The sequence below is a fragment of the Amblyomma maculatum genome, chromosome 11 (genome assembly GCF_055883805.1).
Source record: "Amblyomma maculatum isolate TAMU_Amacu chromosome 11, ASM5588380v1, whole genome shotgun sequence".
Lineage (NCBI taxonomy): Eukaryota > Metazoa > Arthropoda > Arachnida > Ixodida > Ixodidae > Amblyomma > Amblyomma maculatum.
The window spans coordinates 105,323,195-105,342,406 of record NC_139354.1 but is presented as its reverse complement, the minus strand read 5'-3'; the positions used below and the strand labels follow the sequence as shown (position 1 = coordinate 105,342,406).

General features: G+C 49.4%; 1 protein-coding gene and 1 pseudogene across 2 annotated transcripts in view; one reads left to right on the top strand and one right to left on the bottom strand.

Moving 5' to 3' along the window:
* LOC146174573 (uncharacterized) overlaps window positions 1-17,715 on the bottom strand; it is a 71,975-nt gene extending 54,260 nt beyond the window's left edge. For both annotated transcript variants that reach the window (XM_084583729.1, XM_084583728.1), the window contains exons 1-4: window positions 17,193-17,715; window positions 14,945-15,037; window positions 11,485-11,577; window positions 8,023-8,115 (exon numbers count right to left, since the gene is read on the bottom strand). In XM_084583729.1, coding sequence (XP_084439855.1) covers window positions 8,023-8,115; window positions 11,485-11,577; window positions 14,945-15,020 — 262 coding nt within the window. In that variant the 5' untranslated portion in view covers window positions 15,021-15,037; window positions 17,193-17,715. The remainder of the gene's footprint in view (window positions 1-8,022; window positions 8,116-11,484; window positions 11,578-14,944; window positions 15,038-17,192) is intronic.
* On the top strand, window positions 188-2,664 carry LOC146174574 (uncharacterized; annotated as a pseudogene).
* Window positions 17,716-19,212: the final 1,497 nt, after the last annotated feature.

Here is a 19,212-nt window from a genome sequence, read left to right as displayed (position 1 = left end):
TCTAGGTCTCTTCGATTTGGCTGAGCCACCTGCACTAGTTCAATGGTAAAGCACCGTCGTCCTCGTTTTTGCAGTGACGCGCGCGCCATCTGCACTCTTCTCGTTTTGTCAAGGTGCAAGCCTAGCTCCGCACGAGTTCTCGGACACCTTGCACTTGTACGGAAGGTAGTGCTGAGATTAGTGCAGCATGGCTGGCGTGACGTGCGTTCCACCCAGCGCGGAGCAGACGACGCTCCACGTTCATGTTAACGGCATGAGAAAAGAAGTTCGCCTGCTTTTGGACCCGACGGGTCAGCCATGACCGATGAAAATGGGTACATTTACGAAGCAATAGGTAAATAATGCTGCATGATGGCGTTAAGCACGTGGCTGGGGAATTTATTGATTGGAATGGCAGATAGAGGTTGGCCTGCTACTCTGCACTAGGGAAGGGGAACGTTCAGGAGAAGATAATCATGATAGGTGACGATGTGGGGAGAAGACATACAAATAGACACACGCATGGCAACTTGCATGACAAGCGCGAGTCCAGTCCCGTCTTTTGTTAGTTGCGGCCGCAAGTAGCTGTGGGTGCTTTAGAGCAGAGTTTTTCTTCTTTGGCATCGCGCTATGCTGTGCAAATATTTTAACTAACCGTCTTTGCCTCTGCAGACGGTCAGCGTGTGTCGGTGCAGTTCGAGGCCCCTCGGCAAGCCGTGCCCCCTCCTACCCCTCCGGTACCATCGCCGCCACCGGCTCCCGCCAACGTCGATGATGCAGCTGGCGATACAGGCAGTGCAGACGGTGCAGACTTTTATGCCATCCCTGATATGGAAGAGGCACCCGCTTCTGTAGATGAAGCAGCAGAGCTCTGGAGTGCCCGGAGACTAAATTTTTTATTTCGAAGTATTCCGAAATGAAACATTTAGTGGGCAAAACAAGAGTACTCCGGTACGTTGTCTTATATTGTCTCTGAAGTGTTGTGCATCATATCTTGACATATTTTATGCATAATAAGATTTCTTTTTTTTAACTGCAGCACGCTGTAATATGAACAGGTATTATTTACTTGAACATGCATTCACACCTTAGCTGCCATGCATCTGAAGCAAACTGTATGGGCTTAAATCTGATGTAATATTCAGTATAAGTGCACACTGCGAGGGATTCTTTGGAACAATACTGGAAATATATACATATAGAATCCCTCGCAGTGTGCACTATACTGAACATTACCTCAGGTTTAAGCCCATATAGTTTGCTTCAAATGCATGGCAGCTAAGGTGTGAATGCATGCTCTAGTAAATAACACCTCTGTGTATTACAGTGTACTATATACATATAAATATATTGTCTTTGTGGTTTATAGTTCCAGTAATGTTTCAAAGCATCCCTCGCAGTGTGTGCTATACTGAACCTTACCTCAGATTTAAGCCCATACAGTTTGCTTCAAATGCATGGCAGCAAAGGTGTGAATGCATGCTCTAGTAATAATATCTATGTGTATTACAGTGTACTATATACATATAAATATATTGTCTTTGTGGTTTATAGTTCCAGTAATGTTTCAAAGCATCCCTCGCAGTGTGTGCTATACTGAACATTACCTCAGATTTAAGCCCATACAGTTTGCTTCAAATGCATGGCAGCAAAGGTGTGAATGCATGCTCTAGTAATAATACCTATGTGTATTACAGTGTAATATACATATAAATATATTGTCTCTGTGGTTTATAGTTCCAGTAATGTTTCAAAGAATCCCTCGCAGTGTGCACTTATACTGAATATTACATCAGATTTAAGCCCATACACTTTGCTTCAAATGCATGGCTACTGAAGTGTGAATGCATGTTTTAATAAATAATACCTGTTTGTATTAGTGCGCTGTAAGAAAAAAGCAGCTTTGCAATGGCTGCATGCAAGGTATTTCAGGTGCTCTTCTGGAAAAAAAAAAAGTAATTACATGACACACAGTAATGTTGCTATTGTCTATTTTGTTTAGCACAAGAAAGCTGCTGTGGCAGAAGCTTACAGAACTCATAAATACTGAGTTCCAATGTTCACTAACACCAATTCAAGTAGAGAACAAATGGAAGTCTCTGGACCGGGCATATAAGACAACAAAGAAAAACAACGGCTCTTCCGGGCGCCATCGGGCAACCTGCGAGCATGAAGGGTAAGTTGCTGTTGTTCCTGGAGCTGTGCAGTGGTACTGATCAATTGTGTATCACGCAGAGAACTCGCTGCAGTCCTCGAGAAAGAACACAGTGTGAACCCGAGGTTGCTCCTCGAACCCGGGAGAGTAATTCTGCCCAGTGGAAGTGCAGAGTAAGTGAAAATTACTCATTTTCTACAAAACGTTAACTGATCTGGCCCCTTTATGTGCATGCTTTATAGGACAAGCACTGCAGAAGCACCTGTCGAAAAAGAAAACGTGCCAATACAAATAGAGAATGATGCCACACCAAAGCGAAAACGGCGCAGCAAGTCGCAACTGACACCCCTCTTGGATGCTCTACAACAACTGCAGCAAAAAAAGGACCATCGAGAAGAGACAAAAAAGGAAGAATTGAAAGCGAGGGAGAAGTGGGAGCAAGCCAAGCAGGAGAGGCACAATGATCGGATGGAGCGGTTTGACCGCCTTATGAATATCCTCGAAAAACAGGGAAACAAATAAAACTATTTTATAAGCACAGCACATTGCATTTATTTTCAATGAAACCATGACTTCTGTGTGGAGTACTACAGTGTGCATTCACAGGGCCAAGGTATGTTTCTAACACTGCTCCTTGTATGAATTCTCGCAGGCTCTGGCTGTAACCTGGAGCATTGCTGTCAAAAGCACCTTCACTGTCGTCGTTACCCACATCTTCTTCTTGTGGCAAAGATGTCAAGTCGGGCAGGAAGTCTCGTTCATCATTTCACAGGTTGTGCAGCACGCACGCACCCATAACTATGTAGCAGCAATGTGGAACACGTTTTGCATCAACAAGGTACAGCCGCCTGAAGCGCTGTTTGAGCAGTCCAAAAGTGTTTTCAATCGCCACTCTTTGCTGACTGTGTCTCTTGTTAAAGTTCTTTTTCCAAGCAGGAAAAGTGCTTTCGTTATCCCTGAACAGGGTCATGAGCCATGGCATCAAGGGGTACGCACTGTCCCCGAGTATGTAATTGTCCTCGCAATCCAAAGCTCTACGTGTGAAGAATGGGCTCTCTCTCAAGATGCGGGCATCGTGTACCGATCCGGGAAATCCGATGAATACGTTTAGGAACTTGTTCCTGTCATCGCATATTCCTTGCAGAATGATTGACGGCCACTTTTTTCTGTTGAAGTAGGACTGTGCCGATTCACTTGGGGTAAGTATCTGTATATGCGACCCGTCTATGCATCCGATAGCATTCCTTGGGCCCTTGCCACCGCTCTTCGCGAGGAAACCAGCCTTGATAAGAGTCATTTCTGCGTTACTAGGCCAGCATATGACCTCTCCGCTAATTGCATGCAGAAAGTAGATTACTCGAGTCACACAAGCATGCACCGACGATTCGGCGACATCAAACTTGTCTCCAATAGCGTACATAGAGATCTGCGAGCCGATGTACGCTAGTGCAATTAAGCATGCCTTTTCGGCAGATATCTGACAACGCCCTTGAACCGCTTTTGGATGAAAGGCTGAAGCTTTGAATCTGCTACTCAGCCAGTCAAATGTCTCTCTAGACAGTCTGAATAATCTCTTAAATTCATACTCGTGGTACCTCCTTACCACGTTCTCATATCCAGGAATACGATTGGCATTTTCACGCACCAGTGCGCAGGCGATCAAGATGCACACGTCGTCCAGTTCTTCCTCTGAGTCACTGAAATCGAAGTCATCATCACTTTCAGAGTCCAACAGCTCCATTGCAGCTTCGTAGAGTGCCATCGCACGGTCGTGTAGCGGCAGAACATTCATTGGGCGCGCCGACTCGCCGAGCTAGGCGGCTGCTAGGCCTGCACTTGCGTCCTCGTTTTGCCAGTCGTCGGTGCGCGCTAGTGTCCGGGCCGTATCTGCACTAGCTGAATTGGCGCTATATGTCACATGACCACTTGGCACCGCTGCAGCACTTTTCAGAACTAGTGCAGCCAGTGCAAGCCAAATCGAAGAGACCTTCTGTGGTGAGACTGGGTGGAGTGAGAATCGAATCGCCGGGATCGGATGCTCTGTGCAAGCGGTGCGGTGTCATCGGCCGGCGGACGCTGCAACTGTGGTGGTTCTACGTTTCTCAGTCGCTAGTGCCCAGCATGCAATCCACGTGGACATTTTCTACAGCCCTTAGTGATCATAAATTAGTCATTCTCCGCTTTGCTCACGGTTCATTAGCTCCTCGCGGCAAGGGACCGTGGCTTTTCAACCCGCAATTATTATTAGATAAGGAGGTAGCAGATGACATTAAGTCTATTTTAAGCTCCGATTTGAATAATTCTCTCGATGGTGCTGATTGGGATAGAGTGAAGGCTAGTGTACGCGATTGCTGCCGGTCCTGGGGAATGCGGAGGGCACGTGAGGAGCGCGAGGAGATTAAAATAGTCTCTGATGAGACCCTCCTGGTTTCCGCGTCTCTCTCCGGGGGACCGGGGGTGACCGCTGCACTGCAGTCACTTCGAAAAGAATATCGCGCTCTCCTCCAGCGCAGATGAAATCGTTTGAGGGCCACACTGCGCGCTGAAAAGTGGGAAAGGGAGACGTGGTGCAGTAGGCATCTGCTCCGACACCACTTAGCACGCACAGAGTCCACCCTTTCAGCTGTAACTGACCTCGATACAGGTTCCATTGAAAAAACACCTGAGGGCATTTTGAAATTGGCAAGGCAGTTTTATGTAAATTTGTACACAGCTCCTCCTCCGTCAGCGACCTCTTTTCCCTTTGAGAGGCCGTCAAAAATGGTAGATGTCCCAGGTGGTCCTTCAGAGGCAGAGGAAATTTTAGCAGCCATTAAGGCTTCCAATCGAAATCGTAGTCCAGGGACAGACGGCCTCCCCGTTGAGTTTTACGTCAAATTTTGGGGGCAACTGGGGGGTCCTTTCACCTCATTAGTGAATACGCTCCTTAGTGAGGGGGCTTTGTCAGATACTCAAAGGAAGGGGCTGATCACTCTCCTGTGTAAGGACGAGTCGAGACGCACTGACCTGAGAGCCTGGCGTCCCATCACGCTCCTAAACTGCGACTACAAGCTCATCGCGAGATGCCTGTCCAAACGGTTAACATTGTTCATTAGCGACCTATTAGGTCCGTATCAGGCTTGTTGCGTTCCAGGCCGCTCCACCCAGCTTCATGGTTTCGCCCTTAGAGACCTCTTTCTTTGGGCGCAGGCACGTAATGTATCAGGCATTCTTTGTTCTTTTGACCAAGAAAAGGCATCCGACATCATTAGTCATGCCTAATTGTTCAGAGTGTTAGAGGAGGCTGGCCTTCACTCTGATTTTCAGAGCATGGTCAGAGTCTTCTACTCAAGGCCTACCTCTGCGGTAACAGTTCAAGGTATGGTTTCGCAGGCTTTCGATGTAGGCCGTGGAGTTCGACAGGGATGTCCCCTATCACCTGCTCTCTATGTGCTTGCAATCGAATCTCTCCTCCAAAGACTAGCAAAAGACTCCCAGATAGGCAGGTTCCCGTTACCGCCAGGCTCTCCGCCTGTCCCCATGTTTGCCTATGCAGACGACCTGACTATCGTCGTTCCGAACGAGGCATCTGTGTGCTCCGTCCTTAACGTCATAGAAGGGTACTGCAGGGTAGTGGGGCTAGGCTGAATAAATCCAAGAGTGCCACCCTGTATATAAGGCAAGCACCGTCCAGTCCAAACCCCTCTCATGGCCTTCCTGTGAGGGATGAAGTTCGTATACTAGGATTCCACTTCCGTTCCGACGGGTTATCAGAGACCAACTGGCCTCTTGCTAAAGAGGAGCTTGAGAAGAGAGTTGGAGAATATGGGACGTTGGCGTGCCCTCTCACGGCGCGGGCTACTGTCGTTTGGTCAATTCTGTTCTCGTTCCTCACGTATGTTGCCTGCATAACACCTCTGCCGGCATGTACCAAGCTGCAGCTTGAAAGAATCCTCTTCCGTTTCCTGTGGAACGGAATGATAGATCAAATCGGGAGGCCTGTGGTGAAACAGCCTCGGGACAAGGGAGGCCTTGGCCTCCCCGACCTGGGCATAGTAGCCGCAGTGCTACACGTCAGATGGACCCAGACAGCCCTGAATTCAGACATGTCCCTGACTCAAAGCTTGACCTCGTTCTTCCTGAGCACCCACCTTCGTCTTTTTTCGCAAAGCACGTTTTCCCACTGTGTTCCCCGTTCTGGCTCTCCTTCGCCCTTTTACGCCCAAGCAGCTAACTGCTTGGAGCGACTCAGAGGCCTCCAGGCCGACATAGATATTCTGGCAGTACCGTTAAAAGATCTAGCCAATCTTTTGACGCTGAAGCTCCCCCCTAGGTATATTCAAACAGATCTGTCCAATATGCGTCCAAGCTGGAATCTGATACTGGCAAACTTTTTGGATGCAAGCAGAGCAACGTTCATGTATCGGTTTGCACACGGACGGCTCCCCATCCGCAGCAAGGCATTCACACGAGCGAGCTTGCATCCAGTTTGCCCGTTCTGTGGTAGTCGTGAAGACATTGTGCACATCTTTACACAATGTCTTCTCCCAGCAGCCCTCCTTCGACGAGTGGCTACCTTTTAGCATTCCAGGAGTGCCATATCAAACTGTCAGTTACCTCAACCCGTTACCCAGGCATGCTGTGAAACAGTTTGTGCCCTTGCTCATTGAGTGCATGTACCAGGTCTGTTCTGCCAGGTGGACCGCTGCATTTTCGCGCAGTGTTCCGGGCCTTCATGAGGTGCTCGCACGAGTCCGCAGGGAGGTCTGGTTTCACCTAAGCCGTGAGTTCATGGAACAGTGAGTTCGAACTATTTGCCACTGCTACTCAATTGACCAAGCAGCGTGCAAGAGTTCATAGACACGTGGAGCAGGCCACCGATTATTTGCGAGGTTTCTGGGCGTACCGTAACAGTGTCAATATGAAGCCCTTTAAAGTTACAGTCGTCCTTCAGGACACCCGAAGTCCAAAGAAGGTCCGGTCTCCCTGTGTTTGGCCTGCTGTCACAGCGGGGACCTTAAACGCAGTTGGCATAGTGTTCGGTGACTGCTGTGTGCGTGTCACCACACGACTGCCCCCTTGCCAGGGTACGGCCGTCATCCCGAATCAAAATCCTCCTCCCCCCGGACATCCGGGAGGAGGGGGAGGTACCGGGGATGATGTATGAATGATGACGGGCAGATAGGTTATGTGAGACCTTGAGGTGCGGCTCCTTCTGGAGCCAAACCTCCTCCCATCTGACAACGGTACTGTGGTGGTGTGGTGTCTGTGCTCGGGGCTGGCTGCAGGATTCCGGCACCGGGGAGGGGAAAGGATTGCCGGGGCGCCAAGTGAGCGGCGAGGTACCCCGCTGAACCACCCGTCCTTAAAAAACCCTGGATACTGCTGGAGTTCGCCGCCACCACCTCGCCCTGGAAACGGGCACGCGGACTACTGCCTCGGGTGCCGCCGCCGATTGACTTTCCGCGCTGTGGGCACTGTACCGCTTCTCCTCATCGACCTCGCCCCCTCCATCTCCTTGCTCAGGTGCCCCCTGCCACAAACAGACCCGCCTCCCTCCCCCTATCCTATCAATGTTATTATTATTATATTTTTTTTTATTATTATTATTATTACTTTTTTTTTTTTTTATTAATAATACTCCCCTCCCCCAAGCATAGCTCCCCAACAGTGTCCCTCTCGTGAGGAGGCAAGAGGGGTGCAAACCACCCCACTCTTCAATGCCCCCCCCAGTGGATACATGCCGGCACCAGGGATCAAACCTGGTACCTCCTGAAAACAAGGCAGAAGCTCTACCACAAAGCCACCTTCCTCATGAGATCGAAACCCAACCCAACATCACAGCCATTGTTTGGCAGTTGAAACCAAACCGTGAGCTAAAGAGGCGGATTCAACTATAAATTACTCACTTGGCAGATGTCGATGCCAGGTGGTCGTCCATGACGCAGTGGGAGCCCACTTCCTCATTTGCACTGAGCAAGGCATGCCGCCAAGGTCATCCTCTGCACACAAGTATAAACAGGGCAAGAAGCCCACAGGTCTCGGATGTTCATGCAAGCAGCCCCAGCAAAGTCCGCACTACACAGCCACAAGCGTGCCACAGAGTTTTGAAATGGACAACCTCCTGTTATGGCAAAAATGCACTTGAGGGCATTTTGAAATTGGCAAGGCAGTTTTATGTAAATTTGTACACAGCTCCTCCTCCGTCAGCGACCTCTTTTCCCTTTGAGAGGCCGTCAAAAATGGTAGATGTCCCAGGTGGTCCTTCAGAGGCAGAGGAAATTTTAGCAGCCATTAAGGCTTCCAATCGAAATCGTAGTCCAGGGACAGACGGCCTCCCCGTTGAGTTTTACGTCAAATTTTGGGGGCAAATGGGGGGTCCTTTCACCTCATTAGTGAATACGCTCCTTAGTGAGGGGGCTTTGTCAGATACTCAAAGGAAGGGGCTGATCACTCTCCTGTGTAAGGACGAGTCGAGACGCACTGACCTGAGAGCCTGGCGTCCCATCACGCTCCTAAACTGCGACTACAAGCTCATCGCGAGATGCCTGTCCAAACGGTTAACATTGTTCATTAGCGACCTATTAGGTCCGTATCAGGCTTGTTGCGTTCCAGGCCGCTCCACCCAGCTTCATGGTTTCGCCCTTAGAGACCTCTTTCTTTGGGCGCAGGCACGTAATGTATCAGGCATTCTTTGTTCTTTTGACCAAGAAAAGGCATCCGACATCATTAGTCATGCCTAATTGTTCAGAGTGTTAGAGGAGGCTGGCCTTCACTCTGATTTTCAGAGCATGGTCAGAGTCTTCTACTCAAGGCCTACCTCTGCGGTAACAGTTCAAGGTATGGTTTCGCAGGCTTTCGATGTAGGCCGTGGAGTTCGACAGGGATGTCCCCTATCACCTGCTCTCTATGTGCTTGCAATCGAATCTCTCCTCCAAAGACTAGCAAAAGACTCCCAGATAGGCAGGTTCCCGTTACCGCCAGGCTCTCCGCCTGTCCCCATGTTTGCCTATGCAGACGACCTGACTATCGTCGTTCCGAACGAGGCATCTGTGTGCTCCGTCCTTAACGTCATAGAAGGGTACTGCAGGGTAGTGGGGCTAGGCTGAATAAATCCAAGAGTGCCACCCTGTATATAAGGCAAGCACCGTCCAGTCCAAACCCCTCTCATGGCCTTCCTGTGAGGGATGAAGTTCGTATACTAGGATTCCACTTCCGTTCCGACGGGTTATCAGAGACCAACTGGCCTCTTGCTAAAGAGGAGCTTGAGAAGAGAGTTGGAGAATATGGGACGTTGGCGTGCCCTCTCACGGCGCGGGCTACTGTCGTTTGGTCAATTCTGTTCTCGTTCCTCACGTATGTTGCCTGCATAACACCTCTGCCGGCATGTACCAAGCTGCAGCTTGAAAGAATCCTCTTCCGTTTCCTGTGGAACGGAATGATAGATCAAATCGGGAGGCCTGTGGTGAAACAGCCTCGGGACAAGGGAGGCCTTGGCCTCCCCGACCTGGGCATAGTAGCCGCAGTGCTACACGTCAGATGGACCCAGACAGCCCTGAATTCAGACATGTCCCTGACTCAAAGCTTGACCTCGTTCTTCCTGAGCACCCACCTTCGTCTTTTTTCGCAAAGCACGTTTTCCCACTGTGTTCCCCGTTCTGGCTCTCCTTCGCCCTTTTACGCCCAAGCAGCTAACTGCTTGGAGCGACTCAGAGGCCTCCAGGCCGACATAGATATTCTGGCAGTACCGTTAAAAGATCTAGCCAATCTTTTGACGCTGAAGCTCCCCCCTAGGTATATTCAAACAGATCTGTCCAATATGCGTCCAAGCTGGAATCTGATACTGGCAAACTTTTTGGATGCAAGCAGAGCAACGTTCATGTATCGCTTTGCACACGGACAGCTCCCCATCCGCAGCAAGGCATTCACACGAGCGAGCTTGCATCCAGTTTGCCCGTTCTGTGGTAGTCGTGAAGACATTGTGCACATCTTTACACAATGTCTTCTCCCAGCAGCCCTCCTTCGACGAGTGGCTACCTTTTAGCATTCCAGGAGTGCCATATCAAACTGTCAGTTACCTCAACCCGTTACCCAGGCATGCTGTGAAACAGTTTGTGCCCTTGCTCATTGAGTGCATGTACCAGGTCTGTTCTGCCAGGTGGGCCGCTGCATTTTCGCGCAGTGTTCCGGGCCTTCATGAGGTGCTCGCACGAGTCCGCAGGGAGGTCTGGTTTCACCTAAGCCGTGAGTTCATGGAACAGTGAGTTCGAACTATTTGCCACTGCTACTCAATTGACCAAGCAGCGTGCAAGAGTTCATAGACACGTGGAGCAGGCCACCGATTATTTGCGAGGTTTCTGGGCGTACCGTAACAGTGTCAATATGAAGCCCTTTAATGTTACAGTCGTCCTTCAGGACATCCGAAGTCCAAAGAAGGTCCGGTCTCCCTGTGTTTGGCCTGCTGTCACAGCGGGGACCTTAAACGCAGTTGGCATAGTGTTCGGTGACTGCTGTGTGCGTGTCACCACACGACTGCCCCCTTGCCAGGGTACGGCCGTCATCCCGAATCAAAATCCTCCTCCCCCCGGACATCCGGGAGGAGGGGGAGGTACCGGGGATGATGTATGAATGATGACGGGCAGATAGGTTATGTGAGACCTTGAGGTGCGGCTCCTTCTGGAGCCAAACCTCCTCCCATCTGACAACGGTACTGTGGTGGTGTGGTGTCTGTGCTCGGGGCTGGCTGCAGGATTCCGGCACCGGGGAGGGGAAAGGATTGCCGGGGCGCCAAGTGAGCGGCGAGGTACCCCGCTGAACCACCCGTCCTTAAAAAACCCTGGATACTGCTGGAGTTCGCCGCCACCACCTCGCCCTGGGAACGGGCACGCGGACTACTGCCTCGGGTGCCGCCGCCGATTGACTTTCCGCGCTGTGGGCACTGTACCGCTTCTCCTCATCGACCTCGCCCCCTCCATCTCCTTGCTCAGGTGCCCCCTGCCACAAACAGACCCGCCTCCCTCCCCCTATCCTATCAATGTTATTATTATTATAATTTTTTTTATTATTATTATTATTACTTTTTTTTTTTTTTTTATTAATAATACTCCCCTCCCCCAAGCATAGCTCCCCAACAGTGTCCCTCTCGTGAGGAGGCAAGAGGGGTGCAAACCACCCCACTCTTCAATGCCCCCCCAGTGGATACATGCCGGCACCAGGGATCAAACCTGGTACCTCCTGAAAACAAGGCAGAAGCTCTACCACAAAGCCACCTTCCTCATGAGATCGAAACCCAACCCAACATCACAGCCATTGTTTGGCAGTTGAAACCAAACCGTGAGCTAAAGAGGCGGATTCAACTATAAATTACTCACTTGGCAGATGTCGATGCCAGGTGGTCGTCCATGACGCAGTGGGAGCCCACTTCCTCATTTGCACTGAGCAAGGCATGCCGCCAAGGTCATCCTCTGCACACAAGTATAAACAAGGCAAGAAGCCCACAGGTCTCGGATGTTCATGCAAGCAGCCCCAGCAAAGTCCGCACTACACAGCCACAAGCGTGCCACAGAGTTTTGAAATGGACAACCTCCTGTTATGGCAAAAATGCACTTGAGGGCATTTTGAAATTGGCAAGGCAGTTTTATGTAAATTTGTACACAGCTCCTCCTCCGTCAGCGACCTCTTTTCCCTTTGAGAGGCCGTCAAAAATGGTAGATGTCCCAGGTGGTCCTTCAGAGGCAGAGGAAATTTTAGCAGCCATTAAGGCTTCCAATCGAAATCGTAGTCCAGGGACAGACGGCCTCCCCGTTGAGTTTTACGTCAAATTTTGGGGGCAACTGGGGGGTCCTTTCACCTCATTAGTGAATACGCTCCTTAGTGAGGGGGCTTTGTCAGATACTCAAAGGAAGGGGCTGATCACTCTCCTGTGTAAGGACGAGTCGAGACGCACTGACCTGAGAGCCTGGCGTCCCATCACGCTCCTAAACTGCGACTACAAGCTCATCGCGAGATGCCTGTCCAAACGGTTAACATTGTTCATTAGCTACCTATTAGGTCCGTATCAGGCTTGTTGCGTTCCAGGCCGCTCCACCCAGCTTCATGGTTTCGCCCTTAGAGACCTCTTTCTTTGGGCGCAGGCACGTAATGTATCAGGCATTCTTTGTTCTTTTGACCAAGAAAAGGCATCCGACATCATTAGTCATGCCTAATTGTTCAGAGTGTTAGAGGAGGCTGGCCTTCACTCTGATTTTCAGAGCATGGTCAGAGTCTTCTACTCAAGGCCTACCTCTGCGGTAACAGTTCAAGGTATGGTTTCGCAGGCTTTCGATGTAGGCCGTGGAGTTCGACAGGGATGTCCCCTATCACCTGCTCTCTATGTGCTTGCAATCGAATCTCTCCTCCAAAGACTAGCAAAAGACTCCCAGATAGGCAGGTTCCCGTTACCGCCAGGCTCTCCGCCTGTCCCCATGTTTGCCTATGCAGACGACCTGACTATCGTCGTTCCGAACGAGGCATCTGTGTGCTCCGTCCTTAACGTCATAGAAGGGTACTGCAGGGTAGTGGGGCTAGGCTGAATAAATCCAAGAGTGCCACCCTGTATATAAGGCAAGCACCGTCCAGTCCAAACCCCTCTCATGGCCTTCCTGTGAGGGATGAAGTTCGTATACTAGGATTCCACTTCCGTTCCGACGGGTTATCAGAGACCAACTGGCCTCTTGCTAAAGAGGAGCTTGAGAAGAGAGTTGGAGAATATGGGACGTTGGCGTGCCCTCTCACGGCGCGGGCTACTGTCGTTTGGTCAATTCTGTTCTCGTTCCTCACGTATGTTGCCTGCATAACACCTCTGCCGGCATGTACCAAGCTGCAGCTTGAAAGAATCCTCTTCCGTTTCCTGTGGAACGGAATGATAGATCAAATCGGGAGGCCTGTGGTGAAACAGCCTCGGGACAAGGGAGGCCTTGGCCTCCCCGACCTGGGCATAGTAGCCGCAGTGCTACACGTCAGATGGACCCAGACAGCCCTGAATTCAGACATGTCCCTGACTCAAAGCTTGACCTCGTTCTTCCTGAGCACCCACCTTCGTCTTTTTTCGCAAAGCACGTTTTCCCACTGTGTTCCCCGTTCTGGCTCTCCTTCGCCCTTTTACGCCCAAGCAGCTAACTGCTTGGAGCGACTCAGAGGCCTCCAGGCCGACATAGATATTCTGGCAGTACCGTTAAAAGATCTAGCCAATCTTTTGACGCTGAAGCTCCCCCCTAGGTATATTCAAACAGATCTGTCCAATATGCGTCCAAGCTGGAATCTGATACTGGCAAACTTTTTGGATGCAAGCAGAGCAACGTTCATGTATCGCTTTGCACACGGACAGCTCCCCATCCGCAGCAAGGCATTCACACGAGCGAGCTTGCATCCAGTTTGCCCGTTCTGTGGTAGTCGTGAAGACATTGTGCACATCTTTACACAATGTCTTCTCCCAGCAGCCCTCCTTCGACGAGTGGCTACCTTTTAGCATTCCAGGAGTGCCATATCAAACTGTCAGTTACCTCAACCCGTTACCCAGGCATGCTGTGAAACAGTTTGTGCCCTTGCTCATTGAGTGCATGTACCAGGTCTGTTCTGCCAGGTGGGCCGCTGCATTTTCGCGCAGTGTTCCGGGCCTTCATGAGGTGCTCGCACGAGTCCGCAGGGAGGTCTGGTTTCACCTAAGCCGTGAGTTCATGGAACAGTGAGTTCGAACTATTTGCCACTGCTACTCAATTGACCAAGCAGCGTGCAAGAGTTCATAGACACGTGGAGCAGGCCACCGATTATTTGCGAGGTTTCTGGGCGTACCGTAACAGTGTCAATATGAAGCCCTTTAATGTTACAGTCGTCCTTCAGGACATCCGAAGTCCAAAGAAGGTCCGGTCTCCCTGTGTTTGGCCTGCTGTCACAGCGGGGACCTTAAACGCAGTTGGCATAGTGTTCGGTGACTGCTGTGTGCGTGTCACCACACGACTGCCCCCTTGCCAGGGTACGGCCGTCATCCCGAATCAAAATCCTCCTCCCCCCGGACATCCGGGAGGAGGGGGAGGTACCGGGGATGATGTATGAATGATGACGGGCAGATAGGTTATGTGAGACCTTGAGGTGCGGCTCCTTCTGGAGCCAAACCTCCTCCCATCTGACAACGGTACTGTGGTGGTGTGGTGTCTGTGCTCGGGGCTGGCTGCAGGATTCCGGCACCGGGGAGGGGAAAGGATTGCCGGGGCGCCAAGTGAGCGGCGAGGTACCCCGCTGAACCACCCGTCCTTAAAAAACCCTGGATACTGCTGGAGTTCGCCGCCACCACCTCGCCCTGGGAACGGGCACGCGGACTACTGCCTCGGGTGCCGCCGCCGATTGACTTTCCGCGCTGTGGGCACTGTACCGCTTCTCCTCATCGACCTCGCCCCCTCCATCTCCTTGCTCAGGTGCCCCCTGCCACAAACAGACCCGCCTCCCTCCCCCTATCCTATCAATGTTATTATTATTATAATTTTTTTATTATTATTATTATTACTTTTTTTTTTTTTTATTAATAATACTCCCCTCCCCCAAGCATAGCTCCCCAACAGTGTCCCTCTCGTGAGGAGGCAAGAGGGGTGCAAACCACCCCACTCTTCAATGCCCCCCCCAGTGGATACATGCCGGCACCAGGGATCAAACCTGGTACCTCCTGAAAACAAGGCAGAAGCTCTACCACAAAGCCACCTTCCTCATGAGATCGAAACCCAACCCAACATCACAGCCATTGTTTGGCAGTTGAAACCAAACCGTGAGCTAAAGAGGCGGATTCAACTATAAATTACTCACTTGGCAGATGTCGATGCCAGGTGGTCGTCCATGACGCAGTGGGAGCCCACTTCCTCATTTGCACTGAGCAAGGCATGCCGCCAAGGTCATCCTCTGCACACAAGTATAAACAAGGCAAGAAGCCCACAGGTCTCGGATGTTCATGCAAGCAGCCCCAGCAAAGTCCGCACTACACAGCCACAAGCGTGCCACAGAGTTTTGAAATGGACAACCTCCTGTTATGGCAAAAATGCACTTAGAATACCACAGGTTGCGGCAACTTATCTGGTGAAACAAGCTTTGAGTGCCAAGCACAGCAGCGAATACTTCAGAGCTGTTCTGCAACAAAGATCCTTATAGACATATAATGTATATTAAGTTCGTGATATTATGATATGACAATGAAATGATGCATATTATGATATCTTCACAATTGTATGATATATACCTTTGAAGTGTTGCCATACACAGAGTATGTGTAAAGCATAAGGCAGAAAAAACAACTGTGTTTTAAAGTCATAATGACAATTGGTCCAATTGGGTGGACTTGCTGTAACTAGAAACCATTCCTGCCGTCCTCACAAAAGTGTGCAGGAAACATTTAATTGCAGACCCAACGCAAATCATCAATACAGTGCCGCCAAGCCAAGCCCACAAGTTTATGATGACTTAGGAAATAAGCCTGCCTGGGAGTTAAGGAAAACAATCCCAATAGTGAGGTCTTTCACTGCTTATTCAAAAAGATCTAACTTGAACAACACTTTGTGGATGTCATTCCAGGGCCGAAGCACAAAGTAAGAGGTATGACATTTACCTTTGCTTGACTGGTTAAAGAAGCTGCATTTCATTTGCTTCAGATATCCAAAGTTGTGTTCTCAGCAATTTGGTGATGGTTTCATCTCTGCTATAGTGATAGCTTCATCAATAAAAGCCTAAACCACACATTAATTGCACATTAATTGCACATAGAAACAGGACTAGTCCTGCTTCTATGTGTTCCTTGTGTCCTTGTTTTTTGCGCTCCTGTTCTGCACGATGCTTCACCGACTCGCCCACACAAAGGCATTAATCGCTGCCTATAGCAATTTGTTTTCTAATTATTAAATGCCGGGCATTATAATAGATGACTTTAGCCCTTTCTGTACCAGTAACCGCACAAGTCTAACTGTATGAGCAAAGAACATGTCGAGGACAGTGTGGAGCTACATCTGCATGTTATTCCAAAGCTTCATTTCAGTTGTATCACCAGGAATCTGGGAATCTGGAGTTATTTGGTGGCCAACACGTGGAGCTGCTAAAGGTACACAGCATTAAGCAGAGCCTACAAATTAAGTTTATTTGCAGGCAGGAAAGGAACTAAGCAGAGCAGACGCACCAAACACAGAAAAAGTAAACAAAGCAGAAACAGAAATCACAAGTAAAATGTATATGCAAAGCACCAATGCACAGTTTCCATCTCCCTGCGAGACACATGTGCTGAACCTCAACGTGAATATACTCAGTGAGAGGAAGCACGGCGATGGGGGCCCCTAAGGGGAGAAAAAACAAAATTTGCAGACTACTCAAGACTGCCAGTCTCTCAGCCCCATGCTGGCGTCCCAACTCCATACACACCCCCTACTCAAAGCTACCCCGCAGCAAACTTTCGTAAATACAGCTAGTTGAAGAAATGCGTTCCCACCGGAATGACACACGAAGGAGATTGATAGCATGGACAAACCGCAAAAGAACACCAACACAAGGCCTCGGTCAATATGCAACGAGAGGCACAAAGAGACATGGTGAGCAAGCACTTGGGGCAGAAATGCTGTTCGTAGTGAACACAAGCACCTACAAGACAAAAGTATATTAAAAACGGTCAATTTATTCAACACTCCTATATCCATGCAGACCTTTCTAAGGTGAAATGATTTATGTTCACAAAGCTCCAGTAATTGAGAACAATCATTTTTCTAGTTTCACAAACCTTAGACAGAATGGCAACCTTTTTTTTTTTTTTTTTTTTTTTGTCTGCATCGCTACTGCATCGCTGGGAACCCACATGATCAATTTTCCAGTTCGTGATCCTACAACTCCGCAGCATCGTTTTCAACAGTGCATTGTTGTCTGTTATGAACTTGTGAAAAGTCAAGTGAATATTAGGCAGCAGTGCCGCTTACACCGATGCACTGCCCGTTCTTTGATAAAACGTACTCTTTAAGAGCTACCTGACAGGCTAAAGCGACCTGAAACTATCATAATACAGACCAATGTCGAGGTGGCTACTCACGATGAAACACAAAGCGCAGGCAAAACCATGGAAGGCGTAATCAGCTGGCTTGACGGCAGAGACATGCAGTCGCAGTGCTGTCTCAACGTGGACACAGGGGACACGTCGGGGCCAGGACGAGACATCTACGCCACTGTCATTCGGGTTCTCTCCTTACGGTCAACTTTTTTCTCTCGTCGATGTTCTCTCCGCGCTGCTTCCTGGGAGCATGCAGGCCGTTTTTGAAGACCGTTGTCAGCCTCTCTCACATTGTAGTTCTGCCGCTTATACGACACGACAAGTTTTCACTCTGCTTCAGGCCACTCTGTCAAACTCTGGTTCTAAGAGCCAAAATTTCTCCAAATGCAAAATGAAGAAACAACAACGATCTCGCCCTGATCGCGCCAAAATACTTTTTAACCGAGGCCCCCTTGAAGAACCACGGAACCACGGCCGGTCTCGAGGGAGAGCGCGCTTCTCTTCTCTTACGGCCTCTCCAATGGGGTCTGTTTCCACCGCCCGCCGCGCCTCGGTGGGGTCGCCACCGCCCCACTGCTGCTCCTCCGCTACAGCCGTTCACGCGCAAGGGAAACGCACGCTCGCTCTTAGCTCCGCCCGCGTCAGTTGCAACCGGCATGGTCCTAACATTTCGCCCCTTATGGTTTATACAAAGGCCGTAATCAGCATCGAGCATTTATCGTGTACGAGGAATAATCTACAGTCAACAATCCGCTCACGCGCGCGCGCGCCTTCGTCAGTGCGGCCGTGCAAGGTCGAATGAAGATTCGGGTACACTTCAACATTTTTTGCCCCTAAGTTTTGTACAGAAAATAAATTTACCAGGCTATGCAATGTGACTTTGAATGTTGTAAGCAGGTGTAGCGCGGCCTGACGTGAGTGCGTGGTGAACTGCTGGGTGGAGATTCTGTCAACCGCTACCGTTTCCGTTTAGATCAAAAGAGGCACCGGCGAAAATTCATGGCGCGTCTCAAATTCAGAGTAAAGAACAAAAATTTACTCATATAGTTATAATTTCACTTGGTGGTGGAGTGGGCTGTTCTAGCTTCGTTCAAAACATATCAGTCGGTTAAAAGACCGAAGATGTATATAAGTAGTCCCGCGACTACTTTCAGTCAAGGAAATGGGCATAAACAGTTAAGCAGCATTGAAAAGAGCGGCAAACAATAAAATTGCACTTCATATTCACCAATTCATCAAAATGGTACCTGCGTCTAGAAAATTCAGTCTCAAAATCTTCCTACGCGGCTTGTGCACACAAGGAGTTAATTGGCCTCTCGTTCTTCTCCGTCACTTTCTTGGTATAATTAATTGAGAAGAAGAATTCTGAGAAAATTTTCAAATATCAAAGAAGCGGACCTAATAACATGGCTGTTGTCAATTTCTCTCGGGCAACTCAGTGTTGAATTCTCGAGTGCTGATTGAATCAGTATCTTAAGTACTTCGATAACGTTTGTAGTAGGTGTACGGCAGCTTTTTCAAAAAAAAAAAAAAAAAAAAAAAGAGCTTGTCCAACGTACAGGACAAGCTCTGGTTTCGGATAATGCAGTCCACTAGAATATTGTTCTCGTAGAAGAGTGTACTTACATATGGGGCTGCTTCTTTCGCTAGTTTCAAGAAGAATAGCGCAAGCGTCACTCCCGAAGTGGATTAACTTAACAATATATTAACCGATGTAAGCTAAAGTGGGAAATGGGATATGGCAGGAGATGCCATCACTTCCTTCAATTCCTCGGTTACTGATTGCGGCACAGCAGAAATGACTTTTTTTTTTTGGCATCGACGCAAGGTGCCTTGATTTTGCTCTCAGATGAAACGTCCGTCTTGACAATGTAGTCATGTGCCGCTAGCTGTTACGGCCCTCGTATCTAGAATGTCGTTCCCTTCCGCACATTAGCCTTACTGTCCCGAAGAGTCTTCAATGGGTCGCTATATATGGCTTGAAATGTGCCTTCAATGAGAATGTCCTTCTTTAACGCTTTAGAAATTTCTTGCATACTTTCGATATAGCAGATGAACTCAT